The sequence below is a fragment of the Lagopus leucura genome, unplaced genomic scaffold (assembly GCF_019238085.1).
Source record: "Lagopus leucura isolate 7727_CA_CO unplaced genomic scaffold, USGS_WTPT01 Super-Scaffold_100047, whole genome shotgun sequence".
Lineage (NCBI taxonomy): Eukaryota > Metazoa > Chordata > Aves > Galliformes > Phasianidae > Lagopus > Lagopus leucura.
This window is the reverse complement of record NW_024962293.1, coordinates 2,805,866-2,825,052: the sequence shown is the minus strand read 5'-3', so window position 1 is coordinate 2,825,052 and position 19,187 is coordinate 2,805,866. Positions and strand designations below refer to the sequence as shown.

The 19,187-nt window shown below is 40.4% G+C and overlaps 2 protein-coding genes and 1 long non-coding RNA gene across 3 annotated transcripts; 2 read left to right on the top strand and 1 right to left on the bottom strand.

The window, feature by feature from the left end:
* The first annotated feature begins 2,070 nt into the window (after positions 1 to 2,070).
* LOC122187419 lies at positions 2,071 to 14,203 on the top strand. Its single transcript, XR_006181306.1, has 3 exons — positions 2,071 to 2,361; positions 6,972 to 7,069; positions 14,036 to 14,203. It is a non-coding gene; the product is annotated as an uncharacterized LOC122187419 (long non-coding RNA).
* DPM1 (dolichyl-phosphate mannosyltransferase subunit 1, catalytic) lies at positions 7,541 to 14,701 on the bottom strand. Its single transcript, XM_042884912.1, has 9 exons — positions 14,557 to 14,701; positions 14,284 to 14,383; positions 13,736 to 13,769; positions 13,319 to 13,395; positions 13,189 to 13,214; positions 12,234 to 12,329; positions 10,717 to 10,785; positions 10,324 to 10,438; positions 7,541 to 7,869 (listed from the first exon to the last, which is right to left on the bottom strand). The coding sequence occupies exons 1-9, from the start codon at positions 14,661 to 14,663 to the stop codon at positions 7,765 to 7,767; spliced, it is 729 nt and encodes a 242-aa protein (XP_042740846.1). The 5' UTR covers positions 14,664 to 14,701; the 3' UTR covers positions 7,541 to 7,764.
* MOCS3 (molybdenum cofactor synthesis 3) lies at positions 14,232 to 16,908 on the top strand. The gene has a single exon (XM_042884910.1). The coding sequence runs from the start codon at positions 14,662 to 14,664 to the stop codon at positions 16,177 to 16,179; it is 1,518 nt and encodes a 505-aa protein (XP_042740844.1). The 5' UTR covers positions 14,232 to 14,661; the 3' UTR covers positions 16,180 to 16,908.
* Positions 16,909 to 19,187: the final 2,279 nt, after the last annotated feature.

Sequence of the window (19,187 nt, the reverse complement as noted above, 5' to 3'; positions counted from 1 at the left end):
GCCCCGTTGCTGCCCTGGTGGCAGTTCACACTAGCAGCTTTCGTGAAGGTTTAGGTGACGTTTTATTTGTCACCATTCCTTAATTTCCAGTTCGACAGTTTGCAAATCACACCTTCATTTCACCATGTGCTCTCGCTGTCTTTGCATCAGTGGCCATAAGAATCAGAAATTGATGGAAAGTCTTTTTTAACAACAGAATGGATGTACACAAAATTTAGCTGTGCTTCAGCAAATTGTGATTTAACACAAGAAAGGTGGGTTTCTGGAGCCCTAGCACCAGAAAAACAAATCCCTGAAGTCTGAAAGATGAATTTCAGAAAACACAGAAGTGCTGTAAGGTGAGAGGAACAAAGTTCCATGGAAAACAAAAATGAAATTAGAAATAGAAGTTAGATTTTATAGATAATTGAGGGGACAGATACAATGTTGAGTTTGTGTGTGACTAGTTGGACATTCAGCAGGGGAAATCAAGAGCTTCTGGACATCTTTTCTCCTCCTCAATTCTGGTAGTAAGTGCTTCAGACTGTCAGCGGAACTTTGTCTCTTGTGCCTGTTCCTTGCTGCTCGCCAGAATGGCCTCGGCTGGCAGCCTGCTGGCTGAAAGCCCTCTGACCACTTCCTCAAGAGCTGACAGCATTCAGGAATTTCCATCTGGAAAAAGCTTCCCAGCCATGTTCTGATGATGGTACCCAGTCCAGAACTAGGGCCAAAACATGTAGAGAAAGCAAACTGGAAAGGGTTGCAGAAACTGGAATTTGGTGCGAGAGGAATTAAGTTGCATATGGATGGGAAGCAAAGCACCAGAATGCAAAAATAGCTGCTCAGTGCACAAGACTGGTGATGCGGGCAGAGTTTCTTAAGGCAGAAAGAAGAGCAGGAGGGAAAAATAATGTAGCAGCAACAGCTTGAGCAAGTGGGAGCCGTTGCCTGTTTTGGCATAAATCCTGTGAGGATGGGACTAAGAAGATTTTGAGGTAAGGATAGGACAATATCTGTTGTAAGGATCCTGAAGTGATGGGCAAGATCTTGCTCTCATTTAATGAGAGTTTTCTGGATGATTTGCACAGTAGCACCATTGTCAACATTTATCAAGTTAAAAAGAAAGATGAGAGTAATACAAAGCTTGTATGAGAAGGTTGATTAGGAAGGTAAAATTCAAGCAGCAGGGAAGAAGGAGAAATAAGCCTTGAGTCAATTTTTCGGCTGTGAGGCTGTAAGTGAGGTGTACAGAATGCAACAAAATGTCATGATAATATTCTTAATATGCATTTTGTGTCATGGAAGTGGGTATTGTTTTTCACAACAGGCTATGACAACCAGTAAAATTGTAGCATTGTAGGAGGCTGAACATTTAACACTAGCAGCAACACAATTAGCATTCCCAAGTTGAATAGGTATGATTGAAGGTGTGCTGTGCTCCTGTTCAGGACAAAATTATGCCCGTATTTACAATTGTATTAGCTTAGCAGCTTAGAGCAAACTAACTCAGCCAACTATCAATGGCTGTAAGCGCCTACCGTAATTAATTATATAATAAATACAATTAAGGTTAATCCTCAGCAGTACTAAGAGCCCACAGTCTCACTGGGATGGAGCCCTCCAGCTCCTTCGTCATTTAAGACACTTCATCATCTGCCAGCCTTCTCAATCTTCTTCCATGAAGACAACTTAGGAAAAATCACCAGGAAGGAGCCAAATTCAGTCTGTATAGAGATGAAAGTAGGGAAGAACTTTGCCTTCACACTGAGCACTCCTTTCCCTCCCCTCCCTTGCCTTTAAGAAAAAAAAAGAAAAAAAAAAAAAAACAAAAAACCCTCATATTGAGAAGCTCTGTGATAAGGGCTGTGTAAGACTGATTTAGTTAGTTGGTTAGGATAACTAGGAAGGAATGTCAATCTCTTAGACCAGTAATAAATTTATCTGTCATAAACAACACTTAAATTTCACTTGGAAGCTGGTCAGTCAAATATGCAGGCCTTTGGAGGTGTTCTGCCACGACAAACCACATTGTTTTTGTGGATATAAGATTGCTACCTTCCATGTTGTCAGCACTTTCAAAATGAGTTCATATTGAGGGTTTTCTTAATGAAAGATGTAAGCTAGAAGTCTAAGTGTACAATTAGACTAATAAATAATTAGACTTCTAACTTCAAAATTTCAATAATTTAGCATTCTCACACAACTTGTCTTTTACTTCTCCTTCATTCAAGCTCTAATACCAAGTAATAAAATTATTTTAACAGGATCAGCCCATCAAAAGTACCACCATATGCCTTCTTTGCAAGAGCAAGCAGAATGGAAAAATGGAGTAGAAATGAGAGCTCTCTGAACACATATAAGCCACAATGTGAACTTCACCAGGTAGTTAGTAAATCTGGTTATTTGTGGATTGTTCTTGCACAGAAGTTGGGGGGTGGAAGGCAGCTGGGCATTCTCTAGCAGCAACTAGGAGCTCAGTCAAGATCTTTCCTGTTCTGGAAGACAAAGGTAGAAGTATCATTTAGTGCTCAGATCTTTCCTTTTCTGAGAGCACATCATTTTAGGAACTAGATAACCATCAGCCTCCTGGAAAACATCAGGTTCTCAGTTGTGTTCACTTGCTCCTAGAGGTGTAGGAAAACAAACCAAACAAAACAAAGAAGGATAAAAAGTGCTGAGGGCCAAACACAAGTCTTTTAAAATGCACCATTATCAATTTCTATTGAACTGCCACTACAGCTAACCTTGCAGGAATAACCTTCCATTTCAGTACCTTGCCTTTTGCTGCTTTGTTGAAATCCCTCTCTCTGGAGCTCAGTTTTCAGGTCTAATTTTGGATTAAAAGTTGCAATTCAGTTTTGTTCTCCCCAGTCCCAATTTACTTCCCTCTGAATAATAACAATCACAATACATAAGATGCTATGCATGGCCACTGTGCCTGAAGAAAAAAGGTGAAATTTGACAGGGTCACAGAGAAGAAAACGACGCTGCAAGAGTTTCTGTGTTTTATAGAAGTTCTGCAATTACCTTTTTTAGTCTTGTCTTCTACAGTGTGACACCTTGGGGTACTGTGTCATAACACATTGATAATGTCTGATAGGCAGCCCTCTTGTCTGTGTATGTTCTGTTCTTATTGATCCTAACGTTAAAATGTGCCTACTGCTCTGAAATGCTAACTGGTGAAAAGCTGTTGCTGAAGTCCAATGTACTGAACTCAGTAGGCAATCTGTCATTTAATTCAGTTGTGCCAAGATCTCAATCTATGCTTACACTAGTCATCTTGATAGACCTTTAGATAAATATTATTGATTAGTCATTGCTGTTTTTTACTGTTGATACACAGAAGGTTGTGCAGCCTTGCAGTTGGCTTTCTACACAGTCCATTGGAAAATCTGTTCTATTGTATTGCCCATACTGGAACTAGGCACATCTTTATTGCAGGCACACATTAGAGATGCACATTTTAAAAACAAACCAAAACCGAAGCCAACTTCCCACTACTTCAGATCAGACAACTCTTCACTCCAATACCCCAGTGAAATAAAATAGCGGTATTATTTTGCTACTGATTTGCAGTTCAGCTGGATACGTTAACCAGGGCTTGGTTGTGAAGAAGTGGTTGTCCCAGCTTTGGGACCACAGTGATGTAGTCAGAAGGATTCAACTTGTCCTCGTGCAATTCATGTGACTGAGACATTCCACATCTCAGGGCATGAGCTTTTGAATGTGTTAAGGGCATGAGGAGACCAGAGCTGCTCACAGCCAGCAGAACACTTGATCAGGTCCATTGACAGTAGGTGATACCGACTTCAGCAGCCCCCAGTCGTGTGTTTCTTTCCAAAGCTTCGGCTTTGGTTTCTACAACAAACATCTTCAATACAAGCTTGCTTAGGTCATTTAGCACAGCTCTGACTAGAGATGAAGATTGAAATGTCCTCACAAACCACCCAGAGTGCAAGCACCTCACACAGGTTAATATAATGAGCTGTGTGAAACACTATGCAAAACTTTGCAACCTGTTCTGTAACATCAAGTCTGTTGGGACTGCATTCTTGAAGTTTGGCACACGCTTTGGCTTCTGTCATGGATTTGAACAACTGAGCCTGGTGTGTGAGTCTGTTCACACATCACAGTGACCCACTAGTCCATAATAACAAGAAGAGGTCTCTTCCCCATAGCCCTGCCTGTTTGCCAAAGGAAGTAATCAGCTTGCTGCTCAGGGGAAAGGATGTATTACTGGTAGAAAATGTGAGTTACCTTCCGCTCCCTCTTCATTGGCATGCCCAACCAAACGCAGCCATGATATGCACAGATTTAAGCCGGGAAGGAAATAAAGCTCCTGTTCTTGCCAAACGATTGAGTGCTAGCAGACACAGATTCTTAAGGAAGTATAACAGAGAAAGTAAAGTACATTAGCAGCACATTGTGCTTTCATAGGAAATGAATATGGATGTAATTAAGAAAAGCTGATTTATGCGGAACTGTAAAACCAGGGACATAGAGTGAAAAGTTTCCTGTAAATGTCAATTCAGAGTTTTGTGGTGGCCAAAAACAAGGCAAGCAGCATATTGCAATGTTACTAAGAAAGGAACTGAAACCTAAAATGCCGCTGTATAAATCCCCAGTACACATTTAAGACACTGCATGGAGTTCTGGGCACTCAACCCCTAACAACAATAGAATTGTAATCTGTTACTAATATTCTGAGTAGGTGGTGGCTTCTGTCTGAGGAACTTAAAAAAAAAAAACCAAACAGGACTGAGTATAATGTGGAGAAAAAGCAGCATCTATAAAATAAAGCACGAGAAAACAGGGAACATCTGATGAACTTACAAGGTGATAAGTTTAAAATAGAGTACTTCACAAAATGCTTGTGCAAATTGCTGAACTCACTGCCACAGGATGCTGCAGCAGACTACAAAGGGATTCAAAAAGCAACCAGACTGATCCACAAACCATGACCATGTCTGGACCTTTGTAACCCTGGCCCTAGAAGACCCTGTACTGCTTAGTGCTGGTATGTTTGGGCAAAGATCATAGTAGCTGTATTTCTTACTGCTTACAGACAGCACAGCTATTCTCACACATCTTGTATTTTAGGAAAATACTTTCTTTCTTGTTTGTTTTATGCCAAGAATTTATATAAGCAGTCTTCCAGTACAAAGAGGCTTGTTTAAAAGAAGCTGAGAACAAATTAAAATAACTCAGAGGGTTTATATTAACAAATACCCCCAAACAGCCTAAGCAGCACTATGTGAGGGCTATTTCAGCCCATTTTGTATTTAAAAGATACTAGCTCTAGTGAAGAAGGACTTCTAATAGAACTCTGACCTCTGGCTACACTTCTACAGTATTTATTTTTTACAAATTTTCAGAGCAGTGCGTGCAGAAGGTCTTGGTTAAAAGCAGTCTTGGAGCTCGTTTTTGAAGTTTTCCTACATAAAGAACACTTACTCGAGTACTGGTGAGGTTCTGAAGCGCTCCAACAGGGAAGATATTAGAATCAGATGTTTTTAGTCACCACAGTGACTGAACATTAACACAACACTATTTTATGATTCCTCCTCATGTGCACAGAGGGCCAAGCACATGAGCAGTGGCTCCTTCTAAGCTCAGGCTTTTTAAATGCACAGAAAGGAAATGTTTGAAAGAACGGAGCTACTCTGCAGCTGGCATTTCAGCAGTGCAATTCTTAATTCTGCTTCTTTCCCCTGGATCCATGTTATCATTCGTCACTTTCAACAGCATTTTCTACCTCTGCACTGACGCCGAGGAAAGCCTGCTGTAGGTTTTCCTTTCTTTATGACTTAATTCTGTTACTTTCAAGCAGTCAGAAACTGCCTGCCAGCCCGTCATGCTTCCAACTTGCACATACCACAAACCACAGAATACACTGTGTATGGTGATCCTAATTTATATGTAAATCATCTTACTTCAAACACCATCTCAAAAGTAGACACAATGACTTTGCAATTAAGGAAATTTACCAGGCATGTACATTCCAATTCACAGCAGTTAGATCACAAAGAACTAATATAGTGGACATCAGTTACACACAAGTCTGAGAAAATATGATCTTGCTCATGAACATGAGGCTCAGCATGTATTCTTGTGAAAATTGGGATGAACTTCTAAAAACTATTTGCAAATTACGAATATGCCACGAATGCTCCAAACAAGGTGTGATTATATTTCATCTATCAGTTGAGATGTCAGTGGGCCTCTACACCCACAAACTGCATGTTACCAGATGGGATTAGCCTGCACCAAATTAAACCACACAGCTGAACAGGACCTGCTCAAAAAGCACAGGCAAATGACAGAACATAGAGCTAAACCTCCATGGAACTGAGTTACAGCCATTCAAAAATCCACAGTTACATTTTTATTTTAAAGCAAAAGAAACAAAATATTTGCCTGGAGTGCTCAGAAAAGGAGAAAAATATCAGAATATGTATAACTTCAGTAAAGAACAAATGAGCATCTCTAATTAAAAAACAGCCCACTAGGCACTAAGTTTCCACTTCAGAGTTTTGTGGCTTTACTTTCAGTCATGGAGTGGTATCTGTTTTTTTTAACTAGTTATCTGAAATAGGATTTTTATCATTTACCTGCAGCCTTGCTACATTTGTTGAATGTTAACAACCACATTTAATATACTACAGGAATGCAAACAGATACAATCTAAATAAGTACAACTGTTAAGAGACGTGCTGGTTCTCCTCTCCCACTGAGTACACATTTCAGAAAACAAAGAACTACCCTTTCCCACCACCAAAAAATCTTGAGGATTTATTTTCATAAATACAAATTTAGAATTTAGAATAATTTAACTTTGTTTATAATTTTGCCCCCTTGTTTTTTTTTAAACTTATTTTTACTTTTGTTCCCAAGATGCGTATTTGATTGCAAGGGCTTCACCACTTCTGATTTCTGACTACATCAAATGGTGAAACACAAACAGGATAACGTTGCTGTATTTCTTTCATCAGCTGTACAGCTGTTACATTGCAAAATGTTATCTGACACAAGAAGAATCTCTCTGATGTCTTTGGTGAGGTGATGTGGATCTTCTACCACCCTAACATGGGTAAGACGTTACACTCTTGTTTTAGATTGTAAAAAAAAAAAAAAAAATAGGACAAAAGAATCATGTATTTCTGGACATGCACACAGAATACAAGAATATTCCAGAATGATTCTTTCTTACCCAAAGAAAATTCCATCCTTCCAGCTTTGAAATAAGTTTTCAAAGACCACTGTATTTATCTGTATTTCTTGGACAACACGAGTTGTCATCAATTTCAGAAAAGCACGATTGCTCAACTCTAAGAACCACAGATGTCCATGTTGAGGAAAGAAAGCCAACTCACTGTTATATATTGAAAATACTATCTGCAGAACACAGAACAAAGATAAGAAATCTCTATGTTTATGACTCTGCATGTCTTTAGTTCAAAAGTCATCTTTAAACTTCTGCTGAATAATGATTCATTTCTAAATGCAAAAGATCATTCAGCTGTTTGTGTTCTCTATTAAGATATTATTTATACAAAAGTAGTATAGGGTATATGCCTTTATTTTGACTAGTTTCACATAGTTTATTTTGAAAGGTGCATTTTGCAATACAGTCCATTTAGTTAGTTATTCTTGGTTCGTTTAACTGTTAGTTTATAGCAGGTCTTCAGGTCACCAGGGAAGTTATCAAACTCCTGCTGCTATATGCTAGGAACCATAGCGATGGCAGAAAGCGTTTTTCTAAAGAAAGGAATTTAGGAGCAAATCCTATGTGGTAGCAAACAACGTCAAGAGTCCCTTTAAGAAGGAGACTATTTCATTGCCTCCGAGTTTAGATTCTCCATAGACACGGTCAACAAACGAAATGGGAACCTGTGGAAAAAAAGCAATATTATTTTTAAGGTTCAAAACATATATAATGAGAAATTCTGCAATACAAAACGAAACCAAACCATGGACTTCAAGCTACAGCATGCTTCTACAGGTGAGGCACGAAAGCACCAGACTGGCTTCCTGCATCTCAGTCCTTATCAGGGCTTTAGCGATGGCCTGTAGCTGGGCAGCATGAACATGTTAAGTTTCCCACCTTCAAAGCTGATCCAAGGACAATACCCAGTGGGTGGATGACACAGTAGGCAGAACAAACCTAACAGCACAAGCGCACTACAATCCTAGAGGCTCAGAATCAATCTTCATTGCTTCCCCTGTTAGGTAAATTCAATATCTTTTAAGTCAGCGCCTCTATTAGAGAAATATCCCCTGCTGCCCTGAAACAGCATTCTGATCAGCTTTGCCACCGGCTAGAAGGTGATGCCTGAATATGGCAGCTGTGGGTAGGACTCGTCTGTAAGAATATGCACTTTGCCTGCCTTTGGCCATTTTATAGATTTATAGGATTTTTTAAAAAAAGTCACCTTAAAAACTCATTTTCTTTTCATTAAGTGATTAACTCACTATCCATACAGTGTTAGGAACATACATGCCAGGAAATACTTTATCAGTAGAACTGGATGATGATGGAAAATGATCCTGCCCCAGGAAGTTAGAATATAGAGATGATAAACAAGAGTTTAAAAAAAACCCAAAATAATACAACAATCTTACTTATCAGTCTGTGGTAGCAATGTGAACTCTGTTGAGTTTGTTACAGATATCAGAAAGTCTTAAAGTTGAAACAAAATAATGAAGCAACTCTTCAGGTATCAGATCTCTTCCCACACGTGAGAAGCCAAAGGAGGGAGGCTGCTTCCTTGGGAACGTAACAGGAATTGTTGAGGGCAGCACAACTCTCCCATTACAAAACAGAGCCTATGTCCCAACACTGCCTCAGAGATACAAGGCTTACTGCAGACAGGCAGTCTGTCAGGCTTTGAACCTGGAGACAAGCAGTTTACATTTGATGCTTTGCAACCAGCAGGCATGCAAATCAATGAGGGGTGAACTCAAACAGTAGGCAGAAGAAAGGTCTCTGCAGCAGCACACAGAAGAGACAGAAGCAAGCCAAGATAGCTTTTCTTTTTTTAAACTAAAGAAGTGTATTTTAGTGTTTTCAAAATGTATAGTAAGAACTTTTCTCATCCTGCATTTCAGTACCAGATGTATAGACAGACAAGTATTTCATTCAGCAACATTAAAAAGCAAAATGTGAATGCAGCTGGATACAAAAACCAAAGAAATTCAAGGTCAAACCCATGCTACAGTCAGCATGGCATTGGCACTCCATGAGTGAGAAAAGAGAAAGAGTCTCCTATATTGTGTAAAAATACCCAATGTTCATACAGAAATGCAGTACACAAGATTTAGAAAGTACCAGAACTGTTCTCCAACAGTTCATGGTCATGAAAATGCTGATGAATTGTTTTTGAGATCTGCCTGCAAAGAGAATTTCAGTGAATTCAGACACTATCAAGAGCAATTCAGTGAAATATAAGAGGCAGCAATAAGACTGCTGGGAATATAGGATATAAGTGTTGGGTTTTTTTAAATGACAGTTGACAGCACATCAAAAAAGTTTACAAGTGGAAAGTTGCAAGAGCTGGAAAAGAACATGAATGACAGAGGACAATAAATCTGAAACAGAATCAGGTTGCTGGAGAAAATGAAATATTTTGAGACAACCGAGCTAGAAGTGTCTCTCCACAATAAAGAGGAGGCTAAATGCAGGTTTACTGGTGCATTTGGAATTTCTCTCTGCTTTGAAGAACCCGATAAAATAACACACTTAAAGAAATGGCAACAGGAAAAGGGAAGGTCCTGTCAGACAAGGGAATAAGTGAGTGGAATTTCATATGTGGCAATCATCTGGAAAAGATGGAAAACCTGTGTAACTTCATAGTAATTTGATAACCTTGCATATTCTTGGAGGTGCTCAGAATTTGCTACTCTTCTAGTAATCATAGAGAGCTTTGGGCTGGAAGAGACCTTTAGGATCACCTAGTTCTGGGGACACCTCCCTCCAGACCAGGTTACTCACAGCCCCATCCAGCCTGGCCTTGAATGCTTCCAGGGAGAGGGAATCAACAACCTCATTGGGCAACCTGTTCCAGTGTCTCCCATCCTCACAGTGAAGAACTTCTTCCTAATGTTCAGTCTAAATCTCCCTTTCTTCCAGTTAAAAGCCATTTCCCCTCCTCCTGTCACTACCTGCCCTTCTAAAGGGCATCCCCAGCTTTCCTTCAGGTCCCCCTCGGTCCTGGAAGGCCACTATAAGGTCCCCTCAAAGCCTTCTCATCTCCAGGCTGAAGAGCCCCAGTTCTCTCAGCCTGTCATAAGCTGTAACTGCATTTAAATGAAAGCACAACACACTTATCAGAAGTTTTACTATACCTCTCCGATCGTATATCCTAGCTGTCTGGCCCGAACAATCATTTCCATCTGGAAGACGTAGCCTTTAGAAACACATTTTTCCATTAATTTCTGTAAGACTTCTTTTCTGTATAACCTGAAAGCAATTACAAAGGAAATGAAACATAGTTTGAACTTCAGAAATCATTACCCTGCATTTATCAATCTTAACAGTAAATCAGTCACTCGTATCATCATTTAAAAAAAGAATTAACAAAATCATTGGAGCAACAGTTCCTGCAATGTAGTCTACTATTTCTTACACCCTTCTCAAACAGATGTCACAGTCTTCAATAAAGAAGGCCTGTTCTTACTCCAGTTCCTATTACAGCAGTTTCTTAATTTCAAAAAGAGTTTATGACTTGCATACCATACCTGAAACTCCCTGTTAAATCTGATGCACCTGGCCTCAGCAAAACCTGAGTTATGAAATTGGCACCACGACTGTGAAAGGAAACAAATGTCAAAACAGCCCATTCACAATTCAGGAAAATCAAGCAGAGTTTCCAGAAAATAAGTTTAAAAATGTACATACATATTGCTTAATATGAAACAATGGTATTTCTAATATGTTTTCATACTAAATTTTATTAATGAATACTTGTCTTAAAGTGAAAGCAACATTAAGTTTTTCAAGTTTAAATGATTAATATTATTGGAAAATTGAAGGAAAAGTGATTTTTAGATTGTTAGAAATTAGGTTTACTGTATGCTTGCTTATAGTAGACTTGTCAGTACAACAACACACTGTATTAAAATACAAAACAAATCTGACAACAGTCATAATTACATTTTATCCTTAACATTCACTGCAAGAGAATGAAGATGTTTCCTGGGTAAACATTACACCCAGATTCAGAAAAGCAAGGTTTCATTTCAGCTTACTCTGCTTTCATAGTATAACGAGGAAGAACTCTCCTTATAAAAAATGTCACAACTTTAGTCATAACTGACTTATGTAGCTCACAGCTACACGCTATCAGATGCACACATGCTTCACACTGTAGAGCATGATGTACAAGGATTACTTGGTAATGTCCACTGTTTTCTCATTTTCTCTTAAGGAAAAAAAAAAAAAAAAAAAAGAGGAGCAGGGGGATGTATGCCTTCTATTTAGATTCACAAAAAGATAAGCAGTTATTCCATTATAGAAGGAGAAATACAGATACTGTCCCTATGTCACCATCTCCAGATTACGCTAACAGCACTCCAGCTCCTAACTCCTTACAGTAACAAGGAAATAGGTGTTAACTTATTCTCTTCAATTGTGTAGAGGAGAAAAGATGCAGAACAAACTAGCTGATTAGCTCCTCAAAACCTGTGAGCTCCTACACAAGGAGATGCCAGCCTCCACCTGCCTGGATGGCCTTGACATAGCTTGCCTCTGGTTTCTGGGTGAAACATTTCCCTAGTGCTCCTTTTTCGCAGTTTTCCAGTAAGGTCCGAGTAATGATTTATTGACATTGATCATGTTAGACAATTCTTAACTTCTGGCAAATCAGAGTATCAACAGAGGGATTTAGAAAAATTTACTGTTAAGAGAAGGGGCCACTGTAGATCTTAATGCTAACTAATCATATCTTGTAAACTTGAAAAGGTGCCATAGTCTCAGCTCATTCTTCAGATGATGAGAGAGAAGTGTCCCAAATCGATACTCTGAATATTTGTAGATTGAATCAGCCAGCTGTTTTGCCATTAACTTACTGCTAAGTTCTTTCCTGATGGTTTTAATTGAAGACAAACTGTGCACATTTCACACCATTTTGCAGTACTCAGTACTATTAAAGACTCAGTTCAACTCACACAGAAATATTGTTTGAGAGCTGTACTTGGAGCTCTTATTAATTTCTAAGTCACAAATTTAGGTGCGAATGTCTAGAAAAAATACTAACCTGATCAATTTTCTTTTCAAATCCCAGCCATATACTCCTCCATTTCCTTTATACCTTGTTCCAGATACAATATCAAAATTGCCTTTTTTCTGCTTTCTGTTAGGAATAGGTTTTTATCAGAGGAGCGGGAAGAACATTTGCATGAAGTTAGTATTTCAAAATAAGAACGGTCACTCAGTATAAAACATACTTACAAACTTTTAAACAAATAGGGAACACAGCAAAACAACAGTTATGACCATTATGCATTTAAAAAATAGTTCTTTATTACAGAACAATTAACTATCTCAAAGTATGTAACAATTTCAAAGACTAGCTTATAAATACAGACATACCTATGCATTTTCAAAGCTAGGATAGTCTTCAGATTTTAAGATCTGATCTAAATATTTAAATTACACAACCCCACAGTAAGGAGAAAAAATAGATCTGGAACTATCCCTAGCACACAGCATGCCTAACTGTAACACTTTCAGCCTCTGGTACTACTTAGCAAGAAAGTTGACAAGTATTTAACTACCCTGAGTCTGTTTACTGTTTCTCATGAGTTGAAGTGTTATAGGCAGAGGAAAGTAAGAGGTAAACAGAAGGAGGGAAGTATTAGACAAGTAAGTGTGAACTTGGTCCTCTGGTCAATATTCCTGCACTCACACAAGGAGATCACTGGCATTAGATGATTCTTTTCATATATATGTATGCATAAATGCAGTTTTCTAAGCTTAACAACCATTACAAGGAAGAAAAGTGATGCACCACATGTTCTCTGTTAGTTTAAACTTCGGAATTTTTAGTCCAGTGGGAAACTTTTTCCTGGATATTTTGGAACAAACCTAGTGATGTCAATCACTTGTATTGGAGGTGTTGCTCTGACCAGTTCTTACTACAGTTAGATAGCTTTCAAATCTTTCTACAAAACAGTAAGCATCTACATGTTTAAACTAGAAGTAGCACCCACCTGATGAACTCTGGAATAAATTTTGGCTGAAATAGAAAGAAAACAGATAAGAGAAAGAAGTTCAGGGGGAGAAATAAGGGAAAATTTTATTATAATAGATTAAAAAGCCTACATGTGAAATACAACTTACATGGTGAGATAGGTCAGCATCCATAATAACAATAAAATTCCCAGTGGCGTGCTTCATTCCATGGATATAGGCAGTGCCTGATGAAAACGGTACAGAAAGAATTTCCTTCTGTATTTTAGCATATGCAATCTTCTAGCCACAGCTTTCTCTTTTTTAAAATTGTTAAGTTTCACCAGAAAATGATAACTAAATACTGCTAAAATGATACGCCGACAGTCAAATGTTAAAGCTGGATTTTTTTCCCCATCACTTCAGCACTAGATTTTCTAAATGTTGGCCTTGTCACACCTTGCACTGGCAATGCATAGAGAAACAAGACTTGATAGGTGGGCTGCTACCCGAAATGACGTATTCAGAAGCGCTACTAGCACTACATATTTATTTACTTACTATAAACTAGAATTAACAAGGACTTACCAAGGCCCAACTTCTTTGGTCTGGGTCTTAGAAGCTGTAAGATACACAAAAACATATCATCTATTAATTGAAGTACACATTTTAATTACTTTTGTGACACCTTTGAATTCTATATTTTTAGGTGTAAAAAATACTTGAGAAACTTGTTTTCCTTCTTAGAAATCTAGTTGGTACATAAAAATAAACTAATCAGGGAAAATACAGGAAAAGCAAACTATTACATGAAACAGGTCATGCCATATTTAGAAATAAACTCCTTACTTTTATTCTCATTTCATCCTATTAAAATAAATTTGAAAGTATCATTCCTGCAATTAAAGGATTCCCTCAAGTTGCACCACGAGGCGTACAGTTAAGAACCCAAACAAAGGCCTTCTGAACACCACTACTTTAAAGGAATTGCTAAGCACCGGAGGAGCGCTGAGCGCGGACAGCCGCGCACCTTCACCGCCCCGCCCGCCAAGCGCCAGCGAGCTGCTGCAGGCGGCGCGCACTGCCGGGGGCTGCCGGTGCTTCCCAGGGAAAGAAAGACAAGAAGTGCGACTCACGATTTTATCCGACCCATAGATCGCCTCCAGCTGCTCGGCAACCTGCTGCGTCCCGTCTGGGCTGCCATCATCTATGACGATAATTTCGAAGTCCGTCCCACTGAAACCAGAAACACTTCGTAAGAGGACTCACAGAGAACCCGATCTCCTCCCCTCCGCCGTTCCGCACGGCGTGAAACAGAACACGAAGAGATTTGCAGACAGCGGCCTACGCTACGGTGCGTACCGCAGCTGCGACGCCGTGCTCGCAGAAGCCGACCAGCCCGGCCGTACCTCTCACGGAACGTGCGCATCAGAAGCCACACGACGAGCGGCAGGTTCTCGCGCTCGTTGTAGGTGGGCAGCAGCACCGAGAACTTATTGCCGCTGCGCGCCGCCATGTCACAGCTCGGCTCCTCCCGGCACCGCGCAGCCAATCAGCGCTCGCGGCGGGGCCGGAAGTCGCCGGCCGGAGGCGGAAACTGGGTCCGCCCGCTCTTCGCCTTAGACATGGCTGGCGGCGCGGAGGCGGTGTGGTTGAGCGTTGAGATCGAGCAGCGGGAGCGGGAGCTGCGTGACTTGCGGGAGCAGTTAGCTGCCGTCCTGGAGGGGGAGCGCGGTGGAGCCGCTGAGCGGGGTGCCGGTGCCGCTGACGCCGCCTTCCTCGCTGAGCTCCCCCCGCTGCCCGCCCGGGCCGCGCTGCTTCCCGCCGATATCCTGCGGTACAGCCGGCAGCTGGTGCTGCCTGAGCTGGGCGTGCGGGGACAGCTGCTGCTGGCCCGCTCGTCCGTGCTCGTGGTGGGCTGCGGCGGCCTGGGTTGCCCCCTCGCCCAGTACCTGGCCGCGGCCGGCGTGGGCCGCCTGGGACTGGTGGATCACGACGTGGTGGAGACGAGCAACTTGCACCGGCAGGTGCTGCACGGGGAGGCCCGCCGGGGGTTCCCCAAGGCCGCGTCTGCCGCGGCGGCCTTGCGGCAGCTCAACTCCACGGTGCAGTACGTGCCCTACTGCGGGGCTCTGAGCCAGCGCAGCGCCTTGCAACTGGTGCGGCAGTACGACGTGGTGGCCGACTGCTCCGACAACGTGCCCACCAGGTACTTGGTGAACGATGCCTGTGTCCTGGCTGGGAAGCCCCTGGTGTCTGGCAGTGCTCTCCGGCTGGAGGGGCAGCTGGTCGTGTACAACTACCAGGGAGGGCCCTGCTATCGCTGCCTTTTTCCCAAGCCACCTCCACCAGAGACAGTGACTAACTGTGCGGATGGGGGAGTGCTGGGTGTTGTGCCGGGCATCGTGGGATGTATTCAGGCCTTGGAAGTGTTGAAGATCATTTCGGGGATGGGATCCTCCTTCAATCAGTTCATGCTGATGTTTGATGCCCAGGAAGGGCGGTTTCGCAACATCAAGTTAAGACCAAAGAGATCAGACTGTGCTGTTTGTGGTGACAATCCATCTGTCACTTGCCTTCAGGATTATGAGGCATTTTGTGGCTCTTCTGCAACAGACAAGTGTAGAACTTTGCATCTGTTGTCCAGTAAAGACAGGATATCTGTCGAGGAATACAAAAAACTGTTGGATGAGCAAATTCCTCATGTATTGCTAGATGTTCGCCCGCAGGTTGAAGTGGATATCTGTCGCCTGGAACATGCTGTCCACATTCCTTTGAGTAAGTTAGAAGAAAAAGATGAAGAATATCTGGAATACCTAGAGAAAAGAATTTGTGAAGAAAAGCAGAGAACTGATGGCCAAACATCTTTTCCTGTGTATGTTGTTTGCAAATTAGGAAATGACTCCCAGAAGGCTGTAAGAATTCTGCAGGAGTTACCTGTCAAAGGATTTGGTCCTCTATCAGCTAAAGATATTAAAGGGGGGCTCATGTCTTGGGCCAGTAGAATTGACCCAACGTTTCCTCAGTACTAAAAATTTAAATGTTAAAAAAAAAAGAATATTAACAGTAAATTCTCTAAAATTTAATTTTCTTTGTGCAACGTCTGTATCACGTGACTCAAATGAGATATAAAGACTACGCTCTTTTTAATAGTATATTTTTAAGTTTATGTATTTTTATAGAGGATTTTTTTTTAATGTAAAAATCTGAAACTATTCATGGAAATTGGAAGAAATAAATTTTTTTGTTCTTATTTAAAGTGAATACTTAGAATGATTGCTTAATTGTGCCTGTGATAATTGATTTTTTTTAACGACTAATGCATTATTTTGTTATAAAGAGCTATGTACGTCTAAGTAGTTCTCATAGATAAACTGAATTAATAAGAAATAGTTTCACAACAGGGAGCTGCCACAGTCCTCATCAGGTATGCATAGCAATTATACTAATACAGATGTAGGTTCTGTTTTCATTTCTGAGGTGAAAAAGAATACTAACATATAATTAATAGTCAAAAAAGCATATTTTAACAAAATAAGTTGTGGAACATCTATATCACCTACTTTACAAAGTGAATGTATCAATCTTTTCACTGATGCTTTTGAGGACAGGATGAAGAAGAAGACTGGTTCTAAATGTGTGCTGCTTCCAGTAAATAGTAATCATGTTTATAGTCTTTTCCTGATTACATTCTTAGGGATGGATTTACACAAACTGTGAAAGAAAAAAGAGCTGACAATAAAGCCTGCTGTTTGGTGTGACTTTGTTGCTGTCCGCCCATCTGTGTGGGCTTGCTGAAGCACTATGCAAATTTTACTGTCTTCAAGGGGTGCTGGACTCTTGGGAGATTATGTGAAAAATCAAGAGTGAGAATCATTATTAAGCTCAAATTAATCTTATTGGAAGCTTACCTTTCGTTCTGGCTTGATTTATTTGTTGAATTCTTCTCAAACACAGCCAACACGTGGTGATTTCTCTTTGCACCAGGAAGTGTCATAGCATGTCTTCAGAAGTTTGAAGAGAAGCAATAAAACTCTCATTTTGTGTTGCTGCCAACACACTGTCTAAATATTGATGCATGTTGTCATCATGAATAAAAATGAGCTGCTTTATTCAGGGAGCTTACAGTGCAGCTGGTCTGATGTCTTACCAGAAGGGGTCAGGGCAGCCAGCGGAGTGTCTTTTTATCTCCCAGTCTTGATGTTGTGAGGCTTCTTTTTGCTTCTTTGATCATATTCTCTTTTAAAGTGGCTTACAGGATTTTGGCACAGGAACTGCAGGAAACAGCTTCCTGTTGGAGGTTTAGAATAATAGACAGTGGCTGCAGCATTTGTTCTTGATTACTGTGTTTGAATGTTTTCCACATGTAGGTCTGCAGGACAGCTTCAGGATTCAGGAATAAACTTAAATACATAAACTTGTTTTCTCTTGAAATGTGGTTACTTTAAGGCACAGCAAACCAATTTGGTCTAGCCTTCATATAAGTCTAAAAAGTATTTAATGCAAAGCATTAATGTGCCTTGATAAACTAAAATCTTTCTTATTTTCTTGGCAGGAAACGTGCCTCAAAACTCCAACAAATTCGACACACCTAATATTGAAATGTGTTATTTCAAACAAAAATTAATGGGACTGTTTGGTAGACAAATCTATAAGGGATGTGTCCAAAGCAAGTTTTTAAAATTCAAGTACTGGAATTTTAGCTGTGTGAGCATCTTCATTACTATCCCGTTTGTAAGCATGATTTTGGGTCAAAATCTAACTTCAGAACAAAACTGTGCACTGGAAGCTTGAAATACTGCAAGCTCGAGTTTCTTTATATATATATATATATATATATATATATATATATATATATATAATATGAAAGCTCTGTGCTGTGCTTCATAAAATTATACCAGAAAAATGAATTCTTAAAGATGTTTGCTAGGTGGCACTGCGAGTTTGTAAACCAAACCATTCCTTAGGCCATAACAGATGCAATTCTACCATAGCAAGAGCTGAGGTGCATATATAAATGTACAGTTCTTTTGAAAACAGACCAGGGAAATAGAATGGCATGAAGCAGGGTAATCAAATCGTACTTACGATATTCCAAGAAAAAAATAACAGCAGTGATCTTTCTGAGGTGCATTTCGAAAGCATCATTTATTTCATAGACTTCACCTGAGCTTTCCACGTACCACATCCAAATCCCCACTAAACAAAGTGGATTCCTCTGGAAAAAAAACTGAGCTTGCGGACCTGATGTGTCAGGACAAGGCTGTGCAAACACCCGTGCCTAGGGCTCAGAAACATTCCTGTGGTAATGAAACTGGACTGTGAACCTTAGCGTTCCATACAGTGCTGTAGGGACAGATTTTTTGATGCCTGTCTTTAGTGTTTAAAATAAAATAAAATAAAATAAATTAAAAAAAAAAATAAAAAGAAAAATCAACAAATCAAACAAAAATCAACAAAAAATAAAAGTCATACAAATTAAAAAATAAACCCTACAGGCATATTTAGTGCAAATGTGTAAACCTACTAGTAGCAAACTGGCATTGTCTGCAGAAATTTCAGATAACAAAAGCAGCAACTGTTGCTGCTTGTAGCTCTCTGAAAGTGCAGTAGCAGAATTGATGGAACAAGTACTGTGAGATACTTGCACTGCTGGTATTTTGTGCAGGTGGCAAAATTGGAGTGAAGAGCAAAAAACAACTTCCATCCCAAATGGCACCTGTCGTGAATGTCATCAAAAAAGGAAAGTAATAAAAATTATCTACTGCAATAAAGCTAGTCTACTGCAATGCAAGTTTTCCAGTCAGAAATACACCCATTTTGTGCCAGGTGCAGGTATCTACTGAAAGCTACAGTCCAGCCACAGCTGTGGCCAGAAAGAAGACATGTTCTGCTGAGGTACAGGAGTGCAGGCCATGATGTGCACGGCTTCCCTGCCTTTCTGCTGCCCATGCATGAGCACTGCTCTCCTCAGGAGCAGCTCAGTTTGAGACTATGAGACCCAGAGCTCCAGTTCTCCGTGTCAAGAAGCAAGAACAAC

Excerpts from the sequence above, each read along its gene's own strand:
- MOCS3 (XM_042884910.1), top strand. The coding sequence starts at position 14,662 with ATGTCACAGCTCGGCTCCTCCCGGCACCGCGCAGCCAATCAGCGCTCG.
- DPM1 (XM_042884912.1), bottom strand. The coding sequence starts at position 14,663 with ATGGCGGCGCGCAGCGGCAATAAGTTCTCGGTGCTGCTGCCCACCTAC. Across the intron at positions 13,215-13,318 it reads ATGCTGACCTATCTCACCAT|CCAAAATTTATTCCAGAGTT; the intron begins GTAAGTTGTATT and ends TTTCTATTTCAG. Across the intron at positions 7,870-10,323 it reads TAGGATATACGATCGGAGAG|GTTCCCATTTCGTTTGTTGA; the intron begins GTATAGTAAAAC and ends TTTTTTCCACAG.